Source organism: Lygodium microphyllum, chromosome 20, assembly GCF_053477565.2.
Source record: "Lygodium microphyllum isolate KBCC chromosome 20, Lygodium_microphyllum_v1.1.10, whole genome shotgun sequence".
NCBI classification, from domain to species: Eukaryota; Viridiplantae; Streptophyta; class Polypodiopsida; order Schizaeales; family Lygodiaceae; genus Lygodium; species Lygodium microphyllum.
In genome coordinates, this window is record NC_141154.1 from 120,349,666 (window position 1) to 120,376,650 (window position 26,985).

A 26,985-nucleotide genomic window follows, 5' to 3' on the forward strand; every position below is an offset into this window, starting at 1 on the left:
CTCTTTGGCAAGCTAGTTGTCCGCGGTCTCACACCAGGCGGGCAAACTTGGAAGGCCTCATTGCAGGAGGGCCTTCAAGATTGTAGACCGAGGCTTGGTGGTGAGTGGAGGCCGTCCCTGAGATGGATCTTCACGTCAGCCCAAATCACCCCCCTCCCCAAATCACCTTTCCTTCGCATCTTACTGTGCGTGTGGCAGGGCCTCCGTAAGGCCCTAATCCAGAGCCCCCCAGGCTACCAAGAGGAAATAGACTGTCAGCCCGTGATCTAGAACCCCTAGGTCAAAGATCCAAAAGGGGCACATATAGGTGAGCACCCCCACATCCAGTGGGCTGTGGGTGGGAGGCCGGCCCGGCTCGTACCATCAGGACATGGTGGGAGGTGTATAGGATGGCGGATGAGGAGGTGTTGCAGCGAGTATCAAGCTACCAGAGAGGAGTGGAGTTGAGGAGATGAGAGATAGATGTAGCAATACCTCCGGAGTGGCTTGCTCCCCTGATATGAGAGCCAATAGAGCCTGAGGAGGTATGGGTAGCTAGGTTTTCACCAGTAGGCATCCCCCTTTAGGTGGCACGTAGAGTGGGTGGTGCTCCGCAGGGGACTTTCTTTGCCATTTAGGAGAGGGGACGTCTGGCCCTTGACAGAGGGCAGCAGGATGAGGGGATTGCCACCCTTTCGTGGAGGAGGATTCGGGTGGTGGGCCTTCAAGCGAAGACATGGCGACTGAACCCGTACGTTTTTTGGGAGGAGCTCACGGAGTGGCGCCTTTAGATCTAGTAGGGCAGACCACTTGATGAGCTGGAGTGGGATCCAAGAGAGTGGCTATGGCCGGCCTCTGCGGTTGCCAAGAAGTCACCCAGGTTCCTAGAGTATACTGCCAGGATTAACAGTGATGTAGGAGGATATGGACTAGGCGCCGTCACGTAGCAGGCACTGGGCAGAGCACAACATCATGAAGCCCTTCTGATGGACCTTCTGGCGCCGCCTATGGGATAGCTGGAGGCCGAGGAGGGTATCGTACTTTTTATGGCTGGTGGCACATGGAGGCTTGGTGGTGGAAGGTTTGCTTGCCCAGATGCAGAAGGAGGGAGGTTGTAAGCGCTGCACACAGCAGCCTTTGGAAACCCCAAAGCACTGCCTTTGGTCATGTGAGAAGGCGCAGCTCAAGTGGAGAGGAGCATGCCGCATCCTTCGCAGTATAGCACCCAGCCTTGGGTGTATATCATGGCGAGCTTTCTGTTGGCAGGCAGTTAGCCAAGGCCGTCACCTTTTGTATGAGGCCAGGATGCAGGACGCAATATTCATGATCGAGGTATGGTTGTGCACAGTGGTCGGACTGGAGGCTCTACCCATCCGCCAGGTATTGGAGCCCACAACAAACCGCTCAGAGGTATGGGAGATCATAGGGAACCTTACTGGATGGCATATATGGAAGGCGCGGTGTCAGGAGGCTTTCGGCGGAGAGAGACTTTCAACACATGCGACCTTGGCAAAGCTCTTGACTTCCATCATCCACTCCCTCCGCGGCCGATGGGATCAGGTGCAGGGCGAGTCCAGGGCTCATTAGGAGCTCCGTGGTCACTTCATGCGTACTTGGGGTGGCCAAGGTCTGTTCTTCGTGATGTAGGCAGGCAGCCCCAGTTGGCGATAACCCCCCCCCCCCCCCCCCCCCCCCGATGGCTTCTTGCCCCCATCCCCCCCAGACTGCCTTGAGAGGCTTGTATACATGATGTATTGGTGACTTTGCATCAGCTCCAGCTAGTCTGTTGAGCATGAACATGCTGTTGTAATCAGTTTTTTGAGTAATATAATCAGCCACATTTTACTTGCAAAAAAAAAGGATTGATACCCAGGATCTCAAGGATCTACCTAGATTGGGGCCTTAGAGGTTCAGCAACGACTTGGTGATGAGGCCTTCGTATTTCTTCCCGCATGGATGCACGGAGCTAGTGGCTTCTCTCTAGAGGTTGAGTTTCGGGTTCTCCAGTTCACTCTCTCTACTATTCTTTAGTGTAGGTTACCTTTTAGGTGGAAATCTTGGATCTTAGGGATCCTCTACATCTTCTTCCTCCTCTTTTTCTTGCCTTGATCACTTGGTGAACATGGAGCCAACTCTCGAGATCGAGTACGGGCATATCCTTATGGTTCTCGACACGACACAAAGTTCGACATTCCTCCTATCCATTGCATGTTTTGATCATCTTTGTACTAGGGTGCTTGGGCAAGTGAACAATTTCCCCACGAGGGATACTATCCAAGTGGCACTTGTTGCATGAGCTTCTTCAGCATGTAGCATTGCATCTCCACCTCACTCTTCTCTTGTTCCGCTTTTTGGGCCTGAGAGGGGGTGTTGAGGAACCCTTCTCCCTTCACCCGCAGTTTGCGTTTTTGCGTTTCTGCGTTTTGCATTTAGGGTTTGCAGCCCCAAAAAGGGGCACCATCCTAGAATGACTGTGCCTATTTATAGGCCACTCTCTCATTCATTCCTCACGACTGATTCATTCAGTTCGTCACCTTTTCTCTCCAGCCTCTCCACTACCCTCACACTCCTTCAGGAGGACATTGTGGTTCGTGGTTCGTGGATGTCTTCATCATCTTCCTTGTTCCCTTGTATCACATTCACTCCATGATTCAGAACTTCATCATTCCATTCATCAGAGTTTCTTCTCTCTTCTCTTCTCTTTTCCTGTTTGCGGAGTTCACTCCGTGTACCTCCCCGCAAACCCTACTGTCTCGCTGGTACGTCATCTTTTGACAGCATTGACATGGCATCTCACATAATTTCATATCATACTTTTGGAGGAGACTAGATGAGAGCTTTAGGCCTAGGAAGATATCCCTCTTCCTATGGCTATTAGCTCACAAGAGCTTAGTAGTTGGCACTTGGCTTGGATATGCCAGGGACCCAATGGCATGCACGAGATGTGGTGAGCTAGAGAAGATGTAGAGACACTACGTATGGGACTGCCAAAGCTTAGGAGGTATGGAGGAGTGCCCTTAGGATGATATTTAACAACACAAAAAAAGACCATTGTTACAACCTGGAGGGCTGTAGCTTGAGTCACAAATAGAGGCCCCTAACTTGAGACGACATAGACAATGGTGATGACCTTGGGGAATATAGCTTGGGTCATATTTAGGGGCCCAATCTGTGGCTATGAGGATTTTTAGGGGAGTCAATCTTCCTCATTATTAGACAACATCTGAGCAAGACTCCTGCTCTAGATTTCTCACAGGCAGGGACACTATCATAGATGGGAACTAATTGCTAGTATTATGTCTTTGAATATTTGGACAATGAGGTACAGTCATGCTATAGACCTTCAAAATGTTTCCAGAACAGAGACCATTTCTAGAATTGGGATAGAGATCATTCACACTCTCCATGGGAGATGGAAGAGGATGCAGGGAGGCTTTGTGAGGGTGAGGAGGAGAGGCCTTCCTTTGGACCTAGGACTTGAGACACTTTTTCCACATGGCCCCTCAGATGGTTTGGCATTATAGCCCACTAGATCGGTTTTTCACACCATGATAATTGTAATTGTAATGTATTTAGCCACTCTTTAAAAAAAAAAAAAAAAAGCGGGGAGGGGTGTGGAGGCAGTTTTTAGGGTGAGGTTGGATGTAAAAGTGCCAACTGTAAGAAAAGGTTGGAGATTGGAGAGGAAACTGTAGTGATAGTGGGAAGGCAGTAGCCTGAATCAAGGTTTAAAGTGCAGTCAGATGAGCAGTTAGCAATCCTGAGGATTGATCATTGTACTTTGCTTCTGTAGCCAATTGTTTGTGCTAGTTGATCCTTTTTTTTTGTCGCAAATAAAGTGTGGCTAATTATATTACTTCAGAAAAAAACCTGAATACAAAGAAGTGCTCATGCTCAATAGACCAAGCTGGAGCTGGTGAAAGTCACAGATACATAATATATACAAGCCTCTCAAGGCAGTCTGGGGGGATAGGGGCAAGAAGCCATGGAGGGGGGGGTGTATTGCCATCTGGGGCTGCCTGCCTGCATCACGAAGAATAGGTCGTGGCCATCCCAAGTGCGCATGAAATGACCTCAGAGCTCCTGATGAGTCTTGGACTCACCCTGCACCTGATCCCATCGGCCTCGAAGGGAGTGGGTGATGGAGGTCCAGAGCTCCGCTAGGGTCGCCTGTACTGAAAGTCTCTCTCCGCCAAAAGCCACTTGACACCGCGCCTTCCAGATATGCCAACCAGTAAGACTCCCTATGATTTCCCATGCCTCAGAGCGGTCTGCTGTGGGATCCAGTACCTGGCAGATGGGTAGAGCCTCTAAACCCACCACTGCGCACGACCCTGCCTCGATCATGAATATTGTGTCCTGCATCCCGGCCTCAAACAGAAGGTGATGGCCCTGGCTGACCGCCCACCAACAGAAAGCACCCCAAGAGATACATCCAAGGCTGGGTGCTATGCGGCGCAAGATGCAGCATACTCCTCTCCACACGAGCTGTGCCACCTCACACGACTAATGGCAGTGCTTTGGGAGTTTCCTCGACTGCTGTGTGCAACACTTACAAACTCCCTCCTGCATCTGGGCAAACCAGCTTCCCACTGCCAAGCTTCCATGTGCCAACAGCCATAAAAAGTACGATACCCTCCTCGGCTTCCAGCTGTCCCATAGGCGGTGCCAGAAGGTCCGTCAGAACGGCTCCGTGATGCTGTGCTCCACCCAATGCCTGCTACATGACGGCGCCCAATCCATGTCCTCCTGCATCAGTACGTGTCTGCCAATCCTGGCGGTGTACTCCAAGAACCTCGGTGGCTTCTTGGTGACCACAGTGGGGCCGGCCAAAGCCACTCTCCTGGATCCCACTCCAGCTCATCAAGTGGCCTTTCTTCCTAGATCCAGAGGCGCCACTCCCTGAGCACCTACCAAAAGACCAAAGGGTCCAGCCGCCATGTCTTCCCTTGAAGGCCAACCACCCAGATCCTCTTCCATGAAAGGACAGCTATCCCCTTGTCCTACTGCCCTCTGTCAAGAGCCAGACGGCCCCCCTCCTGCACTGTGAAAAAGGTCCTAGGTGAAGCGCCACCCACTCTTCCTGCCACCTACAGGGGGATGCCTATTGGTGAAAACCTAGCGGCCCATACCTCCCCGGGCTCTATCGGCTCCCGGATCGAGGGAGCAAGCCACTCCTGAGGTATCGCTACGTCTATCTCCCTTCTCCTCAGCTCCACTCCTTGCTAGCAGCCTGATACTTGCTTTAGCACCTCCTCATCCGCCATCCTGTACACCTCCCGCCATGTCTTGATTGTATGAGCCGGACCAGCCTCCCAACTAGCTCATTGGATGTGGGGGCGCTTGCCGATCTGTGCCCCTTCCCGGCCCTTGACCTGGGGGTTCCAAATCACCGGCTGACGGTCTATCTCCTCTTGACAGCCTAGGGGGCTCTGGATAAGGGCCTTAGGGAGGCCTTGCCATACACGGAGCAAGCTACGTAGGAAGGATGATGTGGGGGGGGGGGGTGATCTGGGCTGTTGTGAAGATTCATCTCAGGGATGGCCTCCACTCACTACCAAGCCTTGGTCTACAGTCCTGAACACCCTCCTGCAATAGGACCTTCCAGGTTTGCTCTCCCAGTGTGAGGCCGTGGACAACTAGCTTGCCTTGGAGAGCCAAACTCTGATACTTTGGGTTTATGATCCCAAGCGCTCCCTCTGACCGATGTCATATAATGGTCGCCCACGCCACCTTGGCCCTGGAATCCTTGGAGCCGTTTGACCGGGACCAAAGGAAATTCCACATTAGGCGGTGGAGCTGCATTACACAGGAGGAGGAGAAACACCAACATGAGGCGATGTACCAGGCCGTCGCTAGGAGGACCTGGTTAACTACTAGGGCTTGGCCGGCTAGTGGGAGGCGAGCCATGCTCCAGTAGGTCAGCTTCCTCCGAATAGAATCGAGGACTGGAAGAAACTACTGGGCGGGAGTGATGTCGAGTCCCACCTGGAACCCTAGGTATCGGACAGTTTGTCTTCTGCTGACCCATCTAAATCCCAGGTGGACTCCCCACTCCGTGTTAGAGTCCGGGTCTGTGAGGAAACCACCGACTTTCGCCAATCGATTTTTGCTCCCGTTGCAATACAGAACACCTCAAGAGCCAACTTCAATCTCTCCTTCATCAATTCATTGTCCTCTATGTAGAGCGCTGTATCATCTGCATACTCTGAGTCTAGCAACTTGGTCTACTCTCTTAGTGGAAGTCGGAGGCCACGTAAACCGCTCATATGTGACCTGAGGAAGTGGGACATCACCTCTGCAAAGAGAAGGAATAGGTATGGGGCCAGGGGGCAGCCCTGTCGGACCGATCTCTCCAGCCGAAACTCCTCCCCTCGCCTCTCTCCTATGAGAACCCTGCTGGTGGTCGATCTGTAAAGTGCGGAGACCCCGAAAATCCAAGCTTGGGGGAAACCCAACCTCACCATGGTGCCCTCTAGGAAATCCCAATCCACCCTGTCATAGGCTTTCTCAAAATCCAAGAGTAGTACGGCCAGTCTCTACCCACTGTACTAGGCCCACTCTGTCGCCTCAAAGAAGGTGAATACATTGTTCAGGATGCTCCTATCCTAGACAAAGCCTGTCTGTGTGTCATGGATGATGTTTGGAAGCAAGGGGCGTAGTCGCCTACCAATCATCTTTGCCAGTGCCTTATAGGCCACTGATAGTAAGGTGATCGGTCTCCACTGGGAAAGCTCCAACCAGTCTCCCCCTTTGGGGAGAAGACTGATAAGGCCTGCTGATAGACTCCTTGGCATCTCTCCTGAAGTGAAAATCTCTTGAAAGGCCAACAGTAGGGGGTCCTTCACCACTTCCTAGAAGGTAGTGAAGAAAGCCTTAGAGAAACCATCCTCTCCCGGGCATTTCCGCCCGTCGTGTGTATGGAAAGCCTCCTCTAGTTCCTTCTCTATGAAGGGGGCTAGGAGGGAGCGTCCCATCTCCTCTGTGACGAGGGACGGGATATTATCCCAGACCTGCTGTCTACGTTGCTGTCCTCTAGCTGAGGTTGTCTCCTACTAGAAGAGGCGACTATAATAGTCGGTGGCAATCTCCATCACCTCGTCTGGGCTAGAACAGGTGCTCCCATACTGATCTCAGAGGCTGCGTATCTGCTCTCCCGAGTTGTGAGGCTGGTGCACCTGAAAAAACTCCCTGCACATCGTGTCCCCCTTCCGTGCCCAGAAAGCTGCTGAGGTGCGGAAAGAGAACTCAGAGCACTTGTGCTCTAGGCCAGCAATGGCTGCTCGTGCATACACCTCCTGTGCATGGAGAGTGGGATCCCCTGGTGCCACCTGTAATGATCTCTATGTGGCTGCAAGGTCTCGTCGGAGTGCTCTCTCCTACTCTCTGCTCTGCTGCCTGGCCTGTATGGCTGCCTCTTGGCAGATTCTGCTCGACTCAGCTAGGGCTTCTGCAACCTCCTCTGCGATCTAGCCCCTCCTGCCCCACTATCTGGTTCAAATCTGCTCTATCTGTCTCGTCACCTCCTCCCTCATGTAGATCAAGTCAGGGATCTGACAAGATCCTGAATCTAGGGCAGATGCTCGGGGATCTAGTGTCAGGAAAACTGGGAAATGATCTGGCGGACAACGTGGTGCCCGCCAATTGCCCAATCTGGCCTCCCCGAGAGCCTCCCCACTCTCCCACATAAAACCTGTCCAAGCACTCCAACAGGACTCCACCTAGCTGCATGTATCCCCAAGAGAAGTCCATCGACCTCTCCCTCCTGTGGAAGGCAAGGTCTCTCTAGGCATCGTGTGCTCCTACTGCCAGTAGAAACACCTCCCAGGCCTCCTGCTCCTCCCTAGCCATGCCCTGGTACTTTCTCCCTCTGCCTTGCTGGTCCTCCAAAGCCTCTAGGTTGTTGAAGTCTCCTCCAATAATCTAGGAGTCCACCTCTGGGAGTCCATCCGCGATCTCCACCTAGAACTTGCTGTGTGCCCTAACCTCCGTAGGGGCATAGATATTAAGGACTCCAAGGCATGAGTCCCCAATATCCAATCTGATCCATAGCACCCTCCCTGCCACTATCGTCCCATGGTCTCGAGCACAAGGGGTAAGACTCGGACCAATAGAGGTGCATACGCCTCCACTCCTACCGTGGGCACTTATGGCATGCTTCCAGTAAGTGTGCGAACTGCCTTGGAGTACCTTTCCTACCTGTTGGGCCGGGGTGGGGGTAAGCTTGTGCTCCTGTAGAAGTAAGATGTCGATCTGTCCGGCACGGGCAGTCTGCAACTCCTGTCGAACAATCAACTTCCTAGAACCACGTGTCCCATTGTAGTGGAGGCTATTCACATTCCAGGATGCAAGGTGTAAGCTCATGGGGAAACCTGTGACTGCCCGAATAGGCATCTGTTCGGTGTGGAGGCTGCTGATGACGAGGAGGAGCTATGAGGCATGCAGATATGCTTTGCCACCGGTCTGGACGGCGAGCTCCATTTCCCCATGGTGGCCCTTGGCCGGACCAACGGGGTGATAGAAGTTCTAGGTGGTACTACCAATGCATCTATCAACCATGCTGAGAGTCGAGACTCTGTGCAATGGTAGAAACGGGCCGCTTGTGTCAAAGGCCAATCAATCACATCCCTCGGAGCTCTCCATTGTGGAGGGGCTCAAAAGATATTGCTCAGGTGAGGGACCTCGGCACCAGCCCACCAGTTAATGTCCATCATGCAACCAGGCCACTGCTGTGCAAACAGTGCTAGTCCTTCTTCTCCCATCCACTAGGAGGTGTGGTCCGCGACCTGACTCTTTAACTCTTTCTCTATCTGTGTCATCGTCCACTCCCTTGAGTGAGAGGACTGAAGAAAAAAGGCGTAGTTTGGTTCATCCGGTGGTGCTAGTAGATGGACCTTGCCCCTCCTTGACTTACGAACCATGAAGATCCGCTCCTCTAGTGGTAGTGGGAACTCTCTGCGCTCCGCAACTCTCAAGTAGGACCATGGGTCACTGCGGAAGAACTCCTGTGGCAACAGGTGTGCCTGTCTCGGGAAAGTGTGACGGGCGGCAGGGGTGGATGAGCTCGTGGGTGTATGGGAGGGGGAGGACTGTTGGTGCAAAGAGGATGTAGGCATGTGTGGCTCATCACCTCCTGTGGAAGGTGGGGCGGTGGGTCTAGGGGGGATTGCTTGAACCAAGTGCGGATCAGAGGAGGTGCTCGGTACGGGAGGTGGTGGGGGGGGAGGATGATCGAGGGATGGTGGGATGGACCGAAGTACATGGTGGGTGTGGGGGAGGGGGCTGTGGGCCAGGGTCAGTGGGGGGGGGGGCGCCTGGGATGTGGAGGGAGATGGGTGTGGGGGTTGTGGGGACTCAGGAGAGGTAGTTTGTGGCGCGGGTGGTGGATGTGGGGGGTTGCGGTCCTGTCGGGTGCGGGGGCAGGAGGGGGCTGTGGAGTGCTCTGCCGAGGGGGCGTCACACGCCCACCTGCTCCTTGTTGCCGAGGATGGGTTTGAGATGCCGGCTGCGCCCCCCCTGTCATCTTCCTCTCTTTCGTCTCTAGACCCGTGTGAAGCCATCAGCGTCCACCTGTGGGCCTGTTGGTAGAGCCACCTTGGCTCCGAAACGCGTGCAACCTGCTGCTTGATGCCTAAAGTCGTGATAGCGCAGGCACCGCCCTGACTGCCCTGTCACAATTACCTGCTGCCTAAAGGAGTGCCTGCCCGCCTCAATCTCTAGGAACTGTGGGATATTCTTGACCTCTTTCACTGCCACCCGTACCTTTGGGACTCCTGTAGCTGTCACTGCATCCGCAAAGGACGTGGGAAGGATAGTGCTGAAAAGCCTTCCAAAGTCTTCCACCAAGTGGCAATACTCAATTGCTAGGCCAGGGAAAAGAAGAGTGACGGGGTGCCAAAGAAACCTGTTGTGGAGTGCCTCCACAGTAAAGCCCATGTTTCAAGGGACCATGTGTATGACCCCCTTCGTGGACGCATATGGTGAACTGGCGAGTAACTCGCGAGCTGTGTCTGCCGAGCTGAGTCGGACCATGAAGATCCCTTGGCCCGATAGGACCGCCTCCTCGATCTGCGCTATCCCGATGCACAGCATGGAGTGTAGTCAATCCCGAAGCTAGGCCCTGGCTGGGGAATGTCCTACTACCTGACCATAAATCGCTGTTTCCATTAGCTTCAGCTCCTTAGCTCAGACGGCTAAGAGTTGTTCCTTAGAGAGGACTACGCGCAAGGTGTTTGACTGGGGGGCACTCGCTGAGTGCGCCGGCGTCTGACCAAAGGTTTCCATTGCACGCCCCTATTGAGAGGACTAACAATCACGTTGCGGTGCTACTTGAGGGGGGGTTTGCTGCAGATGGAGGGAGCAATTGGAGGGTGGGGGAATTGATGGCGAGGGAGGGGAGCACTGCTGTGTTTGCTACGGATGGGTCCGAGGTTGCGGACAAGGGAAGCGCGCCCCGAGGTGGGGGGGGGGGCGGGCGGGGGGGGGGAAACGACGGGCAGGATGATGGCCAAGGTGGGGCGGGGCGGGGCGATGGGCAGGGCAGGGCGGGACGATGGGCAGGGCGGGCGACGGTTAGGGCGGGGCAGAGCGGACGACTGGCGGGGCGACGGGCAAGGCAAGGCGACAGGCCATAGGCGGGGGCCCAGGCAGGGCACCAGCGCAAGCGACGAGCAGGGCGGGCTCAAGCGTGAGGGAGTAGTCGGGAGGCGGGGGTAGCAGGAAATGCGATGGCAGAGCTATAATTTTGGACAAAGTAAGTGCTGGTTGATTCTTAGCTTATCTTGTGTATCATAAATCACATTCAGGGTTCTTTTGATGTCTACAATCAATAGTCTTATTTATTAGCTGTACTTTTAAAGATTTCTTTGGCATATAATCCATATATGATTGAAGATTCCACATAATTTGTAAAGAACCTGTTGAATTTTCAAGTTTCTTTATTAGAGAAGAAACTGAGATGTGTAGGCTGACAATGAATGCAGACAGGGCTCTGAGCTTCAAGAGCATATGGTGCCCAAGGAAATTAGTATTTCTCAAACTAGTTCTGCTGGGCCAAAAAACAGGTTTCCTTTACATGGAGATCCCACAAGGCTGGAAATAAATTCCTGTGGTGATGAAGACTTTCCCAAGTTGTCAAAGAAAACTGAGATTTCAGTAGATTTAACCACTGCTGCGGACACCAAACATGTAAAGGATGAAAATCCAACCACTGCTGCTGACATCAAACATTTAAAGGATGAAAACTCAACCAGTGCTGCTGAGATCCAACATCTAAAGGCTGAGAATGTTGCTCTCAAGGAAGAAATAATGAAGCTTGAAACTGAGAAGCTGAGGCTTGAGAAAGACTTTTTCGAGAGGGAGCTTTTATGTGAAGCTCAGGCTGCAAAACATTTTAACAAAGAGAAACAAGAAGCACAACGGCTTACAGAGGAGCTGACTTCTGAACTTATGTGTCTAAAGCAGAGTTCAATTCTGACTGAAGAGAAGATCGAATCCATAAAGAAAGTACATAAAAAAGAAGTATGGAATATTTTCTGTTTCAGATTTTGTACTGCTAATTTGGCAACAGGATTCTTCTTCTTATCTTGTTTGACCCTCTTTTAGTTCTTGTTCTGAATATACCAGTCTTTGAAGATCTCCCATCTTTGTGCATGGGTTGTGCTGTTTGTTGATTGCTTCAAACCCATGGAGGACATAAATTGTCGAAGCAATAGACATCAATTGTTGAAACCATGGGTTGTTACAGGTCTCCCATTGAAGAAATTGTACACCTTTTCCTTTTTTCCTAGGAAAAGGAAATAGACCTCCATAGTAGACATTGTCAAGGTGAAAAGACATACTACACATTCAAATGCATTAAAAAGTATAAGCATAAGGAATAGACATTTCCCAAGTTGGGATTCCAGCACCTTTCACCTAGACCTTCATATGGTCTAGCACTATAGCCCAACAAATTCATTGTTCACACAACCATTATATTTATGATGTACACTGTTGATATTTATAGGCCTTCTTTGTACATCAATTTTTTACTTAGGGGAACTTACTCCTAGATGTCATCAATAGAAATTTCTTTTCACTTTCAAAAAGACATTCTCATGGTGGCTGCTCCAAAGAGAGGATGTCTACTACAAGAGCTAAGAAAAGAGTCAATGGCAAGGAGAAACTTCACAACAAGGAATAACAAATGAGGGTGCAATGTCCCAAAAAGATGGTTAAAGTCATCTTCTAGGTGGTGGAACTCTATTGCAAACTCTAAGATTAGGAGAAAGTTATTGTTGTGGGGCTGCTGACTGCAGCATAAAAAGGATACGTGTGTAGTCTTAACATGTAGTTGCGGCTATTGACCATGACTTATCATTGTACCTTGCCTTGGTATCATTGAAATGTTGTGGATTTGTCATCATTTGTCATTGTAGGGGTGAGATCCACCTGTTGGGTGGCCTCTTGATGAGTAGGCTTCCACCCAAACCAAGGTCACTTTGTGGTCTAATGGTCAATGTCATGGCAATGCAAATAGTGGTTTGGCTGTCCAATGATAGTGGCCTTCTATCTAGTCATTATGTCCCTTGCCATAACCTTAATAGCCTTAGGTGTCCCAGTATCTCTAATTGCAAGGGGTAACTTAAATATCCTTGCACTTGTAACTAGATTTGAGTACACAACATGATCCTGAAAAGGTGACCAAAATCATTCATGTGGAAGAAAAGAGTGGCCAGGGGAGTCAATGTGAAACTAGCCTTTTTCCTTGGATAGGGTGGTAAATAACTTGATATAACACTAATTACAAGCAACATAAAATTCACATAAATTCAAAATGCACACTTTACTATAATCCTGGACAATGAACAACATGTTGGCCCCAAAACTAGCACCCCTTGTAATATTTCTTTAGTTTTTATTGCAAATGGATGGAGTATAATTGAGATATCCTTCACTAATCCAAGTGCCACTTCCTGTCAAAATTGACCACCAAGTCGCCAAACCAATTTGCCCCTTGGTTTGCTTGGGGATTTGACCTTCACTCTCCTCGTTGAAAGACAAATTGAGTCCCAAATCTAATATTGGCTAGCTGGCCTCTTGAATCTCCCTAAAATTTCTCAATTTTAGCATTTGGAATTCAGGTCCTAAGCCCTTAAATCTGAGCATGCATCCCGAGGTGGTTATCAAGCCCTGATTTCTGCCATAAATTAGGGTTTACAGCAGAGATTTTTCAAACCTCCTCTAATAACTCAAACGACTCGATTTTGTTGAGATAACTTGAGAGATGGCTATGGGATGAGAGAGAATGCTGTAGAGAGAGAAATTTCAGAGTTTTGTTGCTGAAAAATGCTTGAAAACTACTGCCACCTTGCTTAAACAGCCATGGAAGTTGTCACCTACAACTTAAGACCACCAGAAATACTGCTATCTCCTCCTATATAATGTCGTGTGCACTAGGACCTTGGGTTGTTATCATCTACTCTTGGAGGGCCCCAAATTGTTGTCATCTGTTGTAGGAAGTCCTTGGTGGCTGCAAATCACATTAGAAGGCATGTCCTTACTCTCTAACAACCTCCTTTTCTCTCACAATGGTTGGAATAGGCTTTCACTAGCCCCCCAAAAATGTTTTTCCAACTTGCATGGACAAGTTTTGCCGAGTGGTAGTCTTTTCATCCCATGTTGCAACATTATCCAACTTATTAAAATTAACATTTTGAATATTAATTCTGAAAATTAAGTTAATCATCATTCTAGTACTCAAAATTTTGATTTTACTAGCCAATAATTAAATTGGCTAGGCCAATCAGTCTCCCAAGTGTCCCTAAGCAGTTAATGATCCTTAGACTAGCATAAATTATTTAATTAATATTTGGTCTCTAATATCACCACTAACATTAGTGGGTAATAAATTGGTCTAGACCCAAATTTGACACCAAGTACCACTTAGTATACCTATCAAGGATAACTTATTATAACTTTTGCCTTTGGCATCAACTGATATCTCGAGGTCCAGGGTCTCACACTGTGAAATAATTAACTTGCACCACACATGTGCAAGTCACATTTGCACATTTGATTAACTCTTAATCAAATTCTAAGAAAAGCAATAAAATTCCGCATCCTTGTGACAATCTATCCCCTTGAAATCATTGCAATCGTCCTCAATTGCACTGCAATTTGCCAAAACATCCGTTGCCACTATTGAAAATACATGCTGGCATCATATCAAACAACATATGCACCTATTTCTTGACCATGCTCATGCTCTTTGCATGTGAAGTTCTAGTCACTTAAACTAGTTACAATCCATATGCATGAATCATAGATAGTGTGAGAACCATAAGGAATGCATCCATATGCCAAAATCCAACATTGTTCTAACCACTAAGACATTGTAATGCATAAACAGACCATAAACAATACCTCATAGCAATGATGTGCCACATGATAGTCTTGTAAAGCATACATCCGTTGCAAACCACATGTAACTTATGCAATTATACTTCTCTTGCATCACTTACAAATGTACATTGCATGCCATCCATGTATTTTATACATGCCTAGCAACCTTGCAAATATATAGTTCCAGAGCCTAAGTGCATACCGTACCATATGCATACTGACTCACAGTGACTAGTACACTGAATAGTGATCTCAATGGCAAAAATACTGTCAGCACACAATACCCTACATGCAAATCAAGTACATCTGAGATCCACTACATAACAGAGCTGTCCATCATTAGGGGAGTGGCAATGCAACCTCCCCTTTGAGCATCATGCAATACTCTGGACCTTCTATGCTTTGGTGAACTTGAAAGAGAATGATCCAAAATCGGATCTAACTAAAACACATCAAGGTAAAGTGTATCAATGAGGATAATCTGCTAGGTCACCCTTCTCCATCTAGTAGGATTCTCTCATAGGTGAAACAATGTTGAAGCTTCACCAAGAAGCACATGGAAACTTCACCTCCAAATTTTCTTGCCTTGAAATCTCCACTAGATTTTAGGCCTTTCCCTCTTTGGAATGCATAGATCCTTGGAACTTTCACATTGTTGCAATTCCAACTTAACTAATATACAACATTGCATCTAGTTGACTAGCCTCTCATATGTACTGACGTGCTAGGAGCACCAAATGCATTACAAAACATTCTTGTTTGCATACTTTGATCATTGCAATGTAACTATGCATGGGAATTCTTATATTATGATCCATACCAAGATATCCTATACATTGCATGAATTACTAGTTGGATTTTTCCTCATAACAAGTACTTTATGGAGCATTTGCATGACTAGCATTAATAGCAGGAGTCCCAAACACAGTGGGCTATATATATATGCATTGCCGAACTTGTCACTTTGTGCCCCAACATCATGCCAACATTGCTTTACATGGGGTTATTCATCTTACTTGCCATACTTGGATACCAATCATTGCACACCACACATGGGTTGTTGCATACCATAAGAAGTTGTGCCATACGTCCTCGTATGTAGTCCCTGACCCATCATAGTATGGAGACTAGTGCCACCAACAAAGTATATTGACTGCCCCATCATTGCATGCATGTTCTAATGTCCAAAATCCATTGGATTGGCACTAACAAGATGGCATTGCATATGTATGAATTGTCCCATTGGCATTATTTGCTTATGCTCACTACCCACATTTGGAACATCATGCTACTGTATTGACTCTTCCTTTGGTGCATCCTGTAGTTTGGAAGCTCTTGAAGACGATTTCCTCTTCTTGCCTTTGTTGCCCTCCTTTAAGGGGTTCAAGAAGCATATGAATTGAGGATCATTTGCTAATTGGATAAACATTTCAGCTGTTGTCCTCATCTAATCTTTAAATTGGGCATCGAATTGCTACCCATGATTTGTGCCTTGTTCAAGATCAAGCATTATATTTTTCCCAACACATTGCAAATTTTCAAATTAAGAGACATCATCCCTACTTAATCCCATCTTACTATCTAAAGATATTCATGGTGTAATGCTCAACTGAATAGAATTTCAGCACTAGAGCAAAGCTTTTGACCTTCAATCAGGTGCCTGAGGCCCACCAATTCAAAGCAATTGATAGTATCCTAGCAATGGAATCTTGAAACTAGCCTTCCTCCTCAGGTAAAGTGTCGATAACCTGATTTAATACTAATGACAAATATAAATTCACATAAATGTAAAATGTGCACTTTACCATTTTAATCTTGGAAATGAATAACTTGTTGACCCAAAGCTGGTGCCCCTTGTGGTATTTCTTTAGCTTCTATTGTAAATGGATGGAGTACAATTGAGATATTTTGATCTCCTCTGCTAATCCAAGTGCCACTTACTGTCAAAACTTACGAGCAATTCTCCAAACCAATTTGCCCCTTGGTTTGCTTAGGACCTTTAGCTTCCTTGTTGAAAGACAAATTCATCTCCAAATCTGATATTTATTGGCTTGACTCTTGAATCTCCCTAAAATTTGTTAATTTCAGTTGTTGGAATTCGAGTCCTAGGCCCTTAAAACCTGAGCATGCATCCCGTGGTGGTTGCCAAACCCTAATTTCTGCTGTAAATTAGGGTTTACAGCAGAGGTTTTCAATGTCTTCATCTCTAATGACTCAAATGACTGGATTTTGTTGAGATAACTTGAGAAATGGGTAGGGAATGAGAGAGAATGCTGTAGAGAGAGAAATTTCAAAGTTTCATTGATACTGAAAAACTATTGCTACCCTGCTCAAATAGCCATGGAAGCGGTCACCTACAATGTAGGACCACTAGAAAGACCGTTGCCCCCTCCTATATGTTGTCACTTAATCTTGGAGGGCTTCAAACTGCTATCACCTATTGATGGAATGGTCCTTGGTGGCCACAAATCACATCAATAGCATCTCCTTGCTCTCTAACAACATCTTTCTCTCTCACAATGGCTGGAATAGACTTCTACCAATCCCCAAAAACGTTTTTTCACTTACATGGGCAAGTTTTGCCAAGGGGCAGCCTTCTAATCCCATTTTCTAGCATTATTCAGCTTATTGAATATTTTGAATATTAATTTAATCATTATTCTAGTGCTCAGGAAATTGATTTCACTAACTAATATTTAAATTGGCTAGGCCAATTTGTCTTCCAAGTGTTCCTTAGCAGCTATTAACCCTGAGACTAGCGTTAACTAAGTAATTATTGCCTAGTCTCTAATGTCACCATTGACATTAGTGGCCAATAAATTGATCTAGGTCCAAATTTGACAACAAGTACACCTAGTACTTGTTAAGTATGACTTATTATAACTTTTGCCTTTGGCACCAACTAGAATATCGGGGTCCTAGGTTTCACACCGTGAAATAATTTACTTGCACCTCACATGTGTAAGTCACATTGCGAACATTAACATCACGCTCCTACCAACGTGCCATTGCTCTCTCGCCCCCGACATCAAACTAACGCCCCCTCCCCCCCCCCAGTCCGCTCTTGCTCGACACCACGCCTTCTACTCCCCTGCACGCTTTGCCTCCCTTGCCTCAATCATGCCACTGATTGCCCCTGCCTCTGGAAACACCCTCCCCTCTGCCTGAACCCGCGTTGTATCCTGCTTGAGGATCTGGTTCCCCTCCCCTTTGCCCCAACTCCCTCGCCTCCACTGTTGACCCCCCTGCCTTTTTTTGTACTATGGCCGACGGCTCTATCCGATAGGTCTAACACACTCATTTGCCTTACTACGAGTTGGACTACAGCAGTATCCAACACCTCCCCCACCGTGTAAACAAGCATTCCCTACACCCCTCCCCCTGTGACAGCGCAGCAGCGTGACTGGTAGATCCTTAGCAAGGACGTGCAATGGAAACCTCTAGTTCGACGCCGGTGCATTCTACGAGTGTCCCTCGATGAAACACCTTGCGCATCATCCTCTCTGAGGAATAGCTCTTGGCCGTCCGGGCCACAGAGTTGGAACTAAAAGAAACAACGTTCTTTGGTTATCTTTGGTCAGCTCATTAGACACTCCCCATCGAGGGCCCAGCTGTGGGATTGGCTCCACTCCATGCTGTGCATTGGTACAACGCAAATCATGGAGGCAGTCCTCATGGGCTGAGAGATCTTCATGGTTCGACTCACCTCTGCGGATGTAGTCCGTGAGTTAGTAGAGAGCTCACCCTATGCCTCCATTAAGGGGGTCATCTATATGGTTCCCTGGTATAGCGACTTCATAGTGGAGACATTTGCGCTCCACAACAGTTTTCTCAAGCACCTAGTCATCCTACTTTTTCCCGGAATGGCGGTAGAGTACCGCCAGTTAGTGGAGGACTTTGAACGGCTCTTTGGCATAGTTCTTCATGCTTCCTTCATGAATGCAGTGACAGCTGCAAGAGTCCCAAAGGTACGAGTGGCCATGAAAGACACAAAAAGCATACCAAAGTTCTTGGAGATTGAGGCTGGAGGTCATTCCTTTAGACAGTAGGTCATTGTGATTGGGCAACTAGGGCAGTGCCTCCGCTGCCACGACTTTGGGCATCGTCAGCAGATTGTATGCGTTTCGGGGCCAAGGCGGCTCCCTCGACAGGCCCACAAGTGGACGCTGATGGCTTCACATGGATTCAGAGATGACAAAGAGGAAGACGGTAGGGGGGGCCGCAGCCAGCTTCTCAGACCCAGCCTCCACAGCAGGGAGCAGGAGGGTGAGTGACGCCCCCTCGACAGAGCATTCCAGAGCCCCCCGTGCCCACCCCACTGCGCAGGACCGCAGTCCCCCACATCCATCACGTGTGCCAGAGACTACCTCACCTAAGATCCCACAGCCCCTACACCCCTCCCTCCTTGTTTTCCCATGCCCTCCCGCGCCCCCCCCCCCCCCCCCCCCCCCCCCAACACCCGCCACATACCTCCAACGACATTCCTCCATCCCCCGACCCCCCTCTTCCCCGCCACTACCTCCTTTGCCGAGCACCCCCTCTGATCCGCACCCGATTCAAGTGATCCCCCCCTAGACCCACCCTCCCTTCTCTTGTAGGTGGTGATGAGCCACATATGTCTACATCCTCCTCGCGCCAATAGTGCTCCCCCTCCCACACAGCCACCAGCTCATCTGCCCCTGCGGCTCGTTACACTTTCCCGAGACAGTCACAATTGTTGCCGTTGGTGTTCTTCTGAAGTGGCCCATGGTCCTACCTGAGAGTTACGGAGTGCGAAGAGTTTCCACTACCTCTTGAGGTGAGAGTCTCCGTGGTTCGTAAGTCAAGAAGGGCAAGGTCCATCTACTAGCACCATCGGATGGACCAAACTACGCTTTTTTCTTTCAATCCTCTCACTCAGAGAATTGGACAATGACATAGATAGAGGAGGAGCTAAAGAGTTAGGTGACGAACCACACCTCCCAGTGGATGGGAGAAGGACTAGCACTGTTTGCACAGTAGTGGCTCCATAGTGGAGAGCTCCATGGGATGTGATCGAGTGGCCCCTGGCACACGCGGCCCATTTCGACGAGTGTACAGAGTCACGACTATTAGCATGACTGATAGATGCATTGATAGTACCACCTGGAGCATCTATCACCCCTATGGTCCGCCTGGCCGAGGGCCACCATGGGGGATTGGAGTTCGCCGTCCAGACCAGTGGCAAAGTGTACTTGTATGCTCCATAGTTTTTCCTCCTCATCAGCAACCTCCACACCGAATAGATGCTTGTTCGGTCAGTCACAGGTTTCCCCATGAGCTTACACCTTGCATCTTGGAATGCGAATAGTCTCCACTACAGTGGGGGATGTGGTTCCAGGAAGTTGATTGTTCCGCGAGAGCTGTAGCCTATCCTTGCCGGACGGATCGACATCTTACTTCTATAGGAGTACAAGCTCACTCCCAACTAGGCCCAATGGGTAGGGAAGGTACTCTCGGGCAGCTTGCACACTTACTGGGAGCACGCCATAGGTGCCCACGAGAGGAATGGAGGTGTATGCATCTCTATTGGCTCGAGTCTCACTGCCTATGGACGAGACCATAGGACAATAGTGGCAAGGAGGGTTCTATGGATCGGATTGGATATTGGGGAATCGTACCTTGGATTCCTCAATGTCTATGCCCCTACGGAGGTTAGGGCACGTAGTAGGTTCTGGGTGGAGATCGCGGATGGACTCCTAGAGGTGGACTCCTAGATCATTGGAGGAGACTTCAACAACCTGGAAGCTTTGGAGGACTAGCAGGGCAAAGACAGAAACTATCAAGGCATGGCTAGGGAGGAGTAGGAGGTATGGGAGGTCTTTCTAGTGGCAGTAGGAGCATGTGATGCCTGGAGAGACCCTGCCTTCCATAGGAGGGAAAGGTTGCTGGACTTCTCTTGGGGATACAGGTGGCTAGGTGGAGTCGTGCTAGAGCGGTTGGACAAGTTTTATGTGGGAGAGTGGAGAGGCTCTCATGGAGGCCACATTGAGCAGGTGGCGGGCACAACCTTGTCCTCGGTTATGCTGACCCTTGATCCCCCAACATCTGCCCTAGACACATGATTCTGCCGGATCCCTGACTAGATCTATAGGAGGGAGGAGGTGACAAGACATATAGAGAAGATTTGGACCAGGGAGGGGGTAGGAGGGATTGGATCGTAGAGGAGGTTGCAGAGGTCCTAGCCGAGTCGAGCAGAATTTGCCAAGATGCAGCCATATGGGCCAGGTAGCATAGCTAGGAGGAGGAGAGAGCACTCTGGGGGGACCTTGCAACCACGCTGAAGATTATTACAGGAGGCACCAAGGGATCCCACCCTTCATGCACACGAGGTGCGAGCGGGAGCAGCCATTGCTGGCCTTGAGGACAGGCGCTCGGAGTTCTCTCTCCACACCTCAACAGCCTTCTAGGTGTGGAAGGGGGGTACGATGTGCAGGGAGTTCTTCTAGGTGCACCAACCTTGCACCGTAGGAGAGCAGATACGCAGCCTTCGAGATCAATATGGGAGGACTTGTTCTAGCCCAGATGAAGTGATGGAGATTGCCACCGACTATTACAGGCGCCTCTAGCAGCAGAAAACAGTCTCAGCTAGAGGACAGCGTTGTACATAGTAGGTCTTGGATCACATTCCGTCCCTCGTCATAGAGGAGATGGGACGCTCCCTCCTAGCCCCCTTCATAGAGAAGGAACTAAAGGAGGCTTTCCATACACAAGACAGGTAGAAATGCCCGAGAGAGGATGGCCTCTCTAAGGCCTCTCTAAGGCCTTCTTCATACAGAGGACAGGTAGAAATGCCCGGGAGAGGATGGCCTCTCTAAGGCCTTCTTCACTACCTACTGGGAATTGGTGAAGGACCCCCTACTGATGGCCTTCCAGGAGATCTTCACTTCAGGAGAGATACTAGGGAGTCTTCGGGCTTTATCAGTCTTCTCCCCCATAGGGGGAGACCGATTGGAGCTTTCCCAGTGGAGACCGATCACCTTATTGTCAGTGGCCTATAAGGCACTGGCAAAGATTATTGATAGGTGACTACAACCCATGCTTCCAAACATTATCCATGACACATAGACAAGCTTTGTTTGGGATAGGAGCATCCTGGACAATGTATTCACATTCTTTGAGGTGACAGAGTGGGCTCAGGACAGTGGGCAGAGACTAGCCGTCCTACTCTTGGATTTTGAGAAAGCTTATGACAGGGTGGACTGTGATTTCCTAGAGGGCACCATGGTGAGGTTGGGTTTTCCCCAGGCTTGAATTCGTGGGGTCTCTACACTTTACACATCAGCCACCAATAGGGTTCTCATAGGTAGTAGGTGTGGGGAGGAGTTTCGGCTGCTGGAGAGATCGGTTTGGCACGGCTGCCCCTTGGCCCCGTACCTATTCCTACTCTCTGTAGAGGCGATGTCCCACTTCCTCAGGTCACGTGTAAGCAAATTACACAGCCTCCGACTTCCAATGAGAGAGGAGAGTGAGTTGTTAGACTCAAAGTATGCAGATGATACAACGATCTATATAGAGCACGATGAGTTGATGCTAGAGAGAGTGAGGCTGGCTCTTGAGGTGTTTTGTTTTGTAGTGAGAGCAAAAATCAACTGGAAAAAGTTGGTTGGTTTTCTCACAGAGCCAGACTCTAGCACGGAGTGGGGCGTTCACCTGGGATTTAGATGGGTGAGTAGAGGATAGACCGTCCGGTACCTACGGTTCTAGGTGGGACTCGACATCACTCCTGCCCAGCAGTTTCTTCCAGTCATCAATTCTATTCGGAGGAAGCTGATCTATTGGAGCACGGCTCACCTCTCACTAGCTCGCCGAGAGCCCTGGTGGTTAACTAGGTCCTCCTAGCGACAGCCTGGTACATCACCTCGTGTTGGTGCTTCTTCTCATCCTGCGTAGTGCAGCTTTGCCGCCTAACTAGTGCGGAACTTCCTTTGGTCCCGATCAGACGGCTCTAGGGATTCCAGAGCCAAGGTGGCGTGGGCGACCATCATATGGCATTGGTCAGAGGAAGGGCTTGGGATCATAGACCCAGAGTATCAAAGTATCGCCCTCTTGGGCAAGCTAGTTGTTTGCGGCCTCACGCCGGGAGGGCAGACCTGGAAGGTCTTATTGTAGGAGGGTCTTCAGGATTGTAGGCCGAGGCTTTGCGGGGAGTGGAGGCCGTCCCTGAGATGGATCTTTACGTTAGCTTAGATCACTCCTCCCCTAGATCACCTTTCTATGGAGCTTGTTCCGCATATGGTAGGGCCTCCGTAAGGCGCTAATCTAGAGTCCCCCAGGCTGCCAGGAGGCGATAGACCGTCAGCTGGTGATCTGGAACCCCTAGATCAAGGATTGGGAAGGGGCACAAATGGGCAAGCACCCCCACATCCAGTGGGCTAGTTGGGATGTTGTTCCGGCTTGTACCATCACAACATGGTGGGAGGTGTATAGGATGGTGGACGAGGAGGCTGCAGCGAGTATCAGGCTGCCAGAGAGGAGTGGAGTTGAGGAGAAGGGAGATAGACGCAGCAATACCTCAAGAGTGGCTCACTCCCCTGATACGAGAGCTGATAGAGCGCGGGGAGGTATGGGTTGCCAAGTTTTCACCAACAGGTATCCCCCTACAGGTCGAAGGTAGAGTGGGCGGCGCTTCACCTAGGACCTTCTTTACTGTACAGGAGGGGGGGCGTCTGGCTCTTGCCAGAGGACAACAAAATGAGGGGATAGCTGTCCTTTCATGGAAGAGGATCCGGGTGATTGGCTTTCAGGGGAAGACATGGCGGGCTGGACCCTTTTGTCTTTTGGCAGGAGCTCAAGGAGTGGCGCCTTTGGAGCTAGGAGGGCAGGCCACTTGATGAGCTAGAGTGGGATCCGGGAGAGTGGCTATGGCTGGCCACTGCGGTGGCCAAGAAGCCACCGAGGTTCCTAGAGTATACTGCAAGGATTGGCAAACGCGTATTGATGCAGGAGGATATGGATTGGGCGCTATCACGTAGCAGACATTGGGCGGAGCATAGCATCACTGAGTCTTTCCGACGGACCTTTTGGCGCCAACTATGGGATAGTTGGAGGCCGAGGAGGTTATCGTATTTTTTATGGCTGGTGGTACATGGAGGCTTGGCGGTGGGAAGCTGGCTTGCCCAGATGCATAAGGAGGGAGGTTGTAAGCATTGCAGACAGCAGCCTCTAGAAACCCCAAAGCACTGCCTCTAGTCATGTGAGGCGGCGCAGCTCATGTAGAGGAGCATGCCGCATCCTTCGCCGTATTGCACCCAGCCTTGGATGTATCTCATGGGAAGCTTTCTGCTGGTAGGCGGTTAGCCAGGGCTGTCACCTTCTGTATAAGGCTGGAATGCAAGTCAAGATATTCATTATCGAGGCAAGGTCGTGTGCAGTGGCTGGTTTAGAGGCTCTACCCATCCGCCAGGTGTGCTAGAGCCCATAGTAGACTGCTCTGAGGTATGGGAGATCATAGGGAACCTTACTGGTTGGCATATCTAGAAGGCGCGGTGTCAAGAGGCTTTCGGCAGAGAGAGACTTTCAATACAGGCGACCTTAGCAGAGCTTTGGACCTCCATCATCTACTCCCTCCGCGGCTGATGGGATCAGGTGCAAGGCGAGTCTAGGGCTTGTCAGGAGCTCCAATGCCATTTCATGCACACTTGAGGCGACCAGGACCTGGTTTTTGTGATGCAGGCAGGCAGCCCCAGATGGCGATACACCCCCCCTCCATGGCTTCTTGCCCCCATTCCCCCCAAACTACCTTGAGAGGCTTGTATACATGATGTATTGGTGACTTTCATCAGCTCCAGCTAGTTTGTTGAGCATGAGCACTCCGTTGTAATCTGTTTTTTTTGAGTAATATAATCAGCCACATTTTACTTGCAAAAAAAAAGTCACATTTGCACATTTGATTAACTTTTAATCAAATGCTAAGCAAAGCAATAAAATTTCATGTCCTTGTGACACAACAAGGAGAAAGTAGTCATTGTGGCATCTACCATTGCGTATGAGGGGTACCTTGGAGAGTTCTAGTATGTGTTTGGAGGCAAGGAGAAAGTAGTTCTGGGTTGGTCATTTTTTGTGTAGAAGGGGTGCTTCAGATTATCCTAACATGCAATTGGGGGTGCTGGCCTTGACTTGCCACCATACCATCTAGACTCTTGTGAATCCATCATCATTTGTTGTAGGGGTGGGTTCTATCTACCTACTGGCCTTTTAGCACAGGGGCAGGCTTTTGCCCAAACCTAGTTCACTTCCCAGCCTAAGGCCCAAACTCATTGCAATAGAGACATTGGCTTGGCTGCTTAGTTACAATGACCTTCTATCTACCTATGGTGTTACTTGCCATGATCTTAGGCTCGCTACACACCAAATGTCACTAGGTAGCTCTAACAGTCTAACTACAGCCAATATCTTTTGCACACTGCCCAGTCCCTGCAATTGGAAATGAGGCTGCATCATACTCCTGAAAAGGTGGTTAAAATTATCCATCAGGTGGTGTAACTCTACTGTAAGACTTAGGAAGAGGTGTAACTCTACTGCATCATAGGGCGAGGGGGAGGAAAGGAGAAACTAGTGGCTGTAGGGTCAATTGTTGCACAGAAGGGGTACCTCGCATAGTGGTCAGGATTGTCAAGCATGCCACATTGGGCCTGCAGTTGGTACTGTTGGGCCTGACTTGTCATTGTACCTTTGTGCTGATGGTGCTGACCTTTCTTCATCAAGTGGCTTCCTGTTGTTGCTCGCCATGATCTTGATAGACTCAGGAATCCTCCAGGTATCTCTAACTACAACCCCTATGTTCAACAGCTTTGCACCGGCCATTATATCTGCAAATGAGACCAAAATAGGGGATGTGAAAAGGTGGCCAAAGTCAACTCTACTGCAAGACCTAGAAAGAGGAGAGTGACCAGGTTCTAAGGATGGTGGTGGTAGTGTTGAACGTTACAAATTGTGAAGCCATTGTACATAACTCCCTTCCCAAAGAGAGTGGCCTCCATGGAAGCAAGCTTAATCATGAAGATGCCATGCCCTATAAGTGTGGCCTTAGAAATGTGTGAGGTACCAATGAGAAGAGTGGAGTGAAGCTGGGTGCTGCAAAGTGAGTGACACACACATAGTGACAGGAAACAGTCAGAACGGCCCCCTAGGATGCCGAAATGCCGTTTTGGACCGAAATCCATTCCAAATCGTGTCCTTGTTGGGTGGGACGTTTCCTGTCACGTTTCTGACAGGGAACGTGTTCCCTGCTGCATTCCCTATTAGGAACGTGACAGGGAATGCCACGTGGCACAGAACTTACCTGCAAAGCGAGCAGTTGATTGCCCCAGTTTACCGCCTACTGAATCATGCACTTGTCTCCCGCCAACTTCGCTTGTAGCGTGCCTGTCTCTCACTCACGTGCCTGTCTTGGCCCTGTCCATGGCACCACATGAATTTATTGAAATATTAATTTGTCATTGTGGATTATAGATCTTGGCTTTAGTACTCCACATGAATTATTGAAATATTATTATTTTTAAATAATGTAATTTTTTTTAGTGCCGTTCCCCTTCCCACGTCCCCATTCCCTAATTGGCATCCTTGTCCCCGTTCCCCATTTCATGTTTCTATGGACACACAACTTATGTGAATTTGCTCCTCCAAAAGAAAATGCTCAAGGTTGTTGACTGGTTGCAACAGTCAACAACCAAATGCTTCATCCTGCTCTTGCCATGAAAACTGCATGCTGCAAGCATAAGGAGTACTCAATTTTCACCCAAGAAAAGGAGGAAAAAGAGACAAAGGGGCAAAGCTGAGACAAACATGGCCTGTTATGGCAGTGTCGAGGTGAGGTGGTGGCATATGAGGGAAAAGAAGGGCGGGCAGCCAAAGGCAGAAGATGCTGCCAAAAGCCAACCAATAACAGAGAAGGAAAGTGGTGATTTAGATGAAGATGAAGGGGAGAAGGAAAGTGATGGCCAGGTACAGTTTGTATGATGTGTCTAGTACGCAGGCTTAGTACAGTACTGAATGTAGATAAAAATTTATCAGATAAAATGCAGTGTTTTTTGTACGGTCATTAAGAAGTATGTAAGAAATAAACAGATCTCCTATAGTATTACATAGAAGCTTTAGATGTGATGCTTTCAATGTGATGACCCAGGATACAAAACTAAATAGAGTGACAAGGCAAGTAATGTTAAAGATAGATGCTAATGCTAAAGATAGATGCAAGTTCTAATAAATAGAGGAGCTAAAAGAAAGAGGAGAGATTGAGGCAGGGGATGAGAGAGAGAGAGAGAGAGAGAGAGAGAGAGAGCGTGCGAGAGAAAGAGGTATGCCGTCGCGAATGGTGCCGCCGTTTCCTGTCGCCCTGCCGTCGCGTAGCCCTGTGCCGTCGAAGACTGACGACCCGCCAGTCGTCACCTCTCGCGCGCGTCAGCACCGTCGTTGCCTGACGTTCCGCCTCTGCCCGTCTGTCGTTCGTGCCCTGTCTGCACCGCCGACGCCTGCAGTTCCGCCCGCCTTCGCACGCTGTTCACGCCCTGTCCTGCGCCGTCAGCGAAAACCCTAGACGTCAGAGCAAGAGCCGTCGTCTCCTGTTCCGCCTTCTGTCCCGTGTCCTGCCGCCTGTCCCGT

At 49.4% G+C, this 26,985-nt stretch overlaps 1 protein-coding gene across 1 annotated transcript in view; it reads left to right on the top strand.

Annotated features, from left to right (window-relative positions):
- The window catches only part of LOC148019318 (uncharacterized), a 204,429-nt gene that overhangs the window by 57,513 nt on the left and 119,931 nt on the right, over positions 1 to 26,985 (top strand). The window contains exon 7 of the mRNA XM_087660921.1: positions 10,962 to 11,499. Coding sequence (XP_087517047.1) covers positions 10,962 to 11,499 — 538 coding nt within the window. The remainder of the gene's footprint in view (positions 1 to 10,961; positions 11,500 to 26,985) is intronic.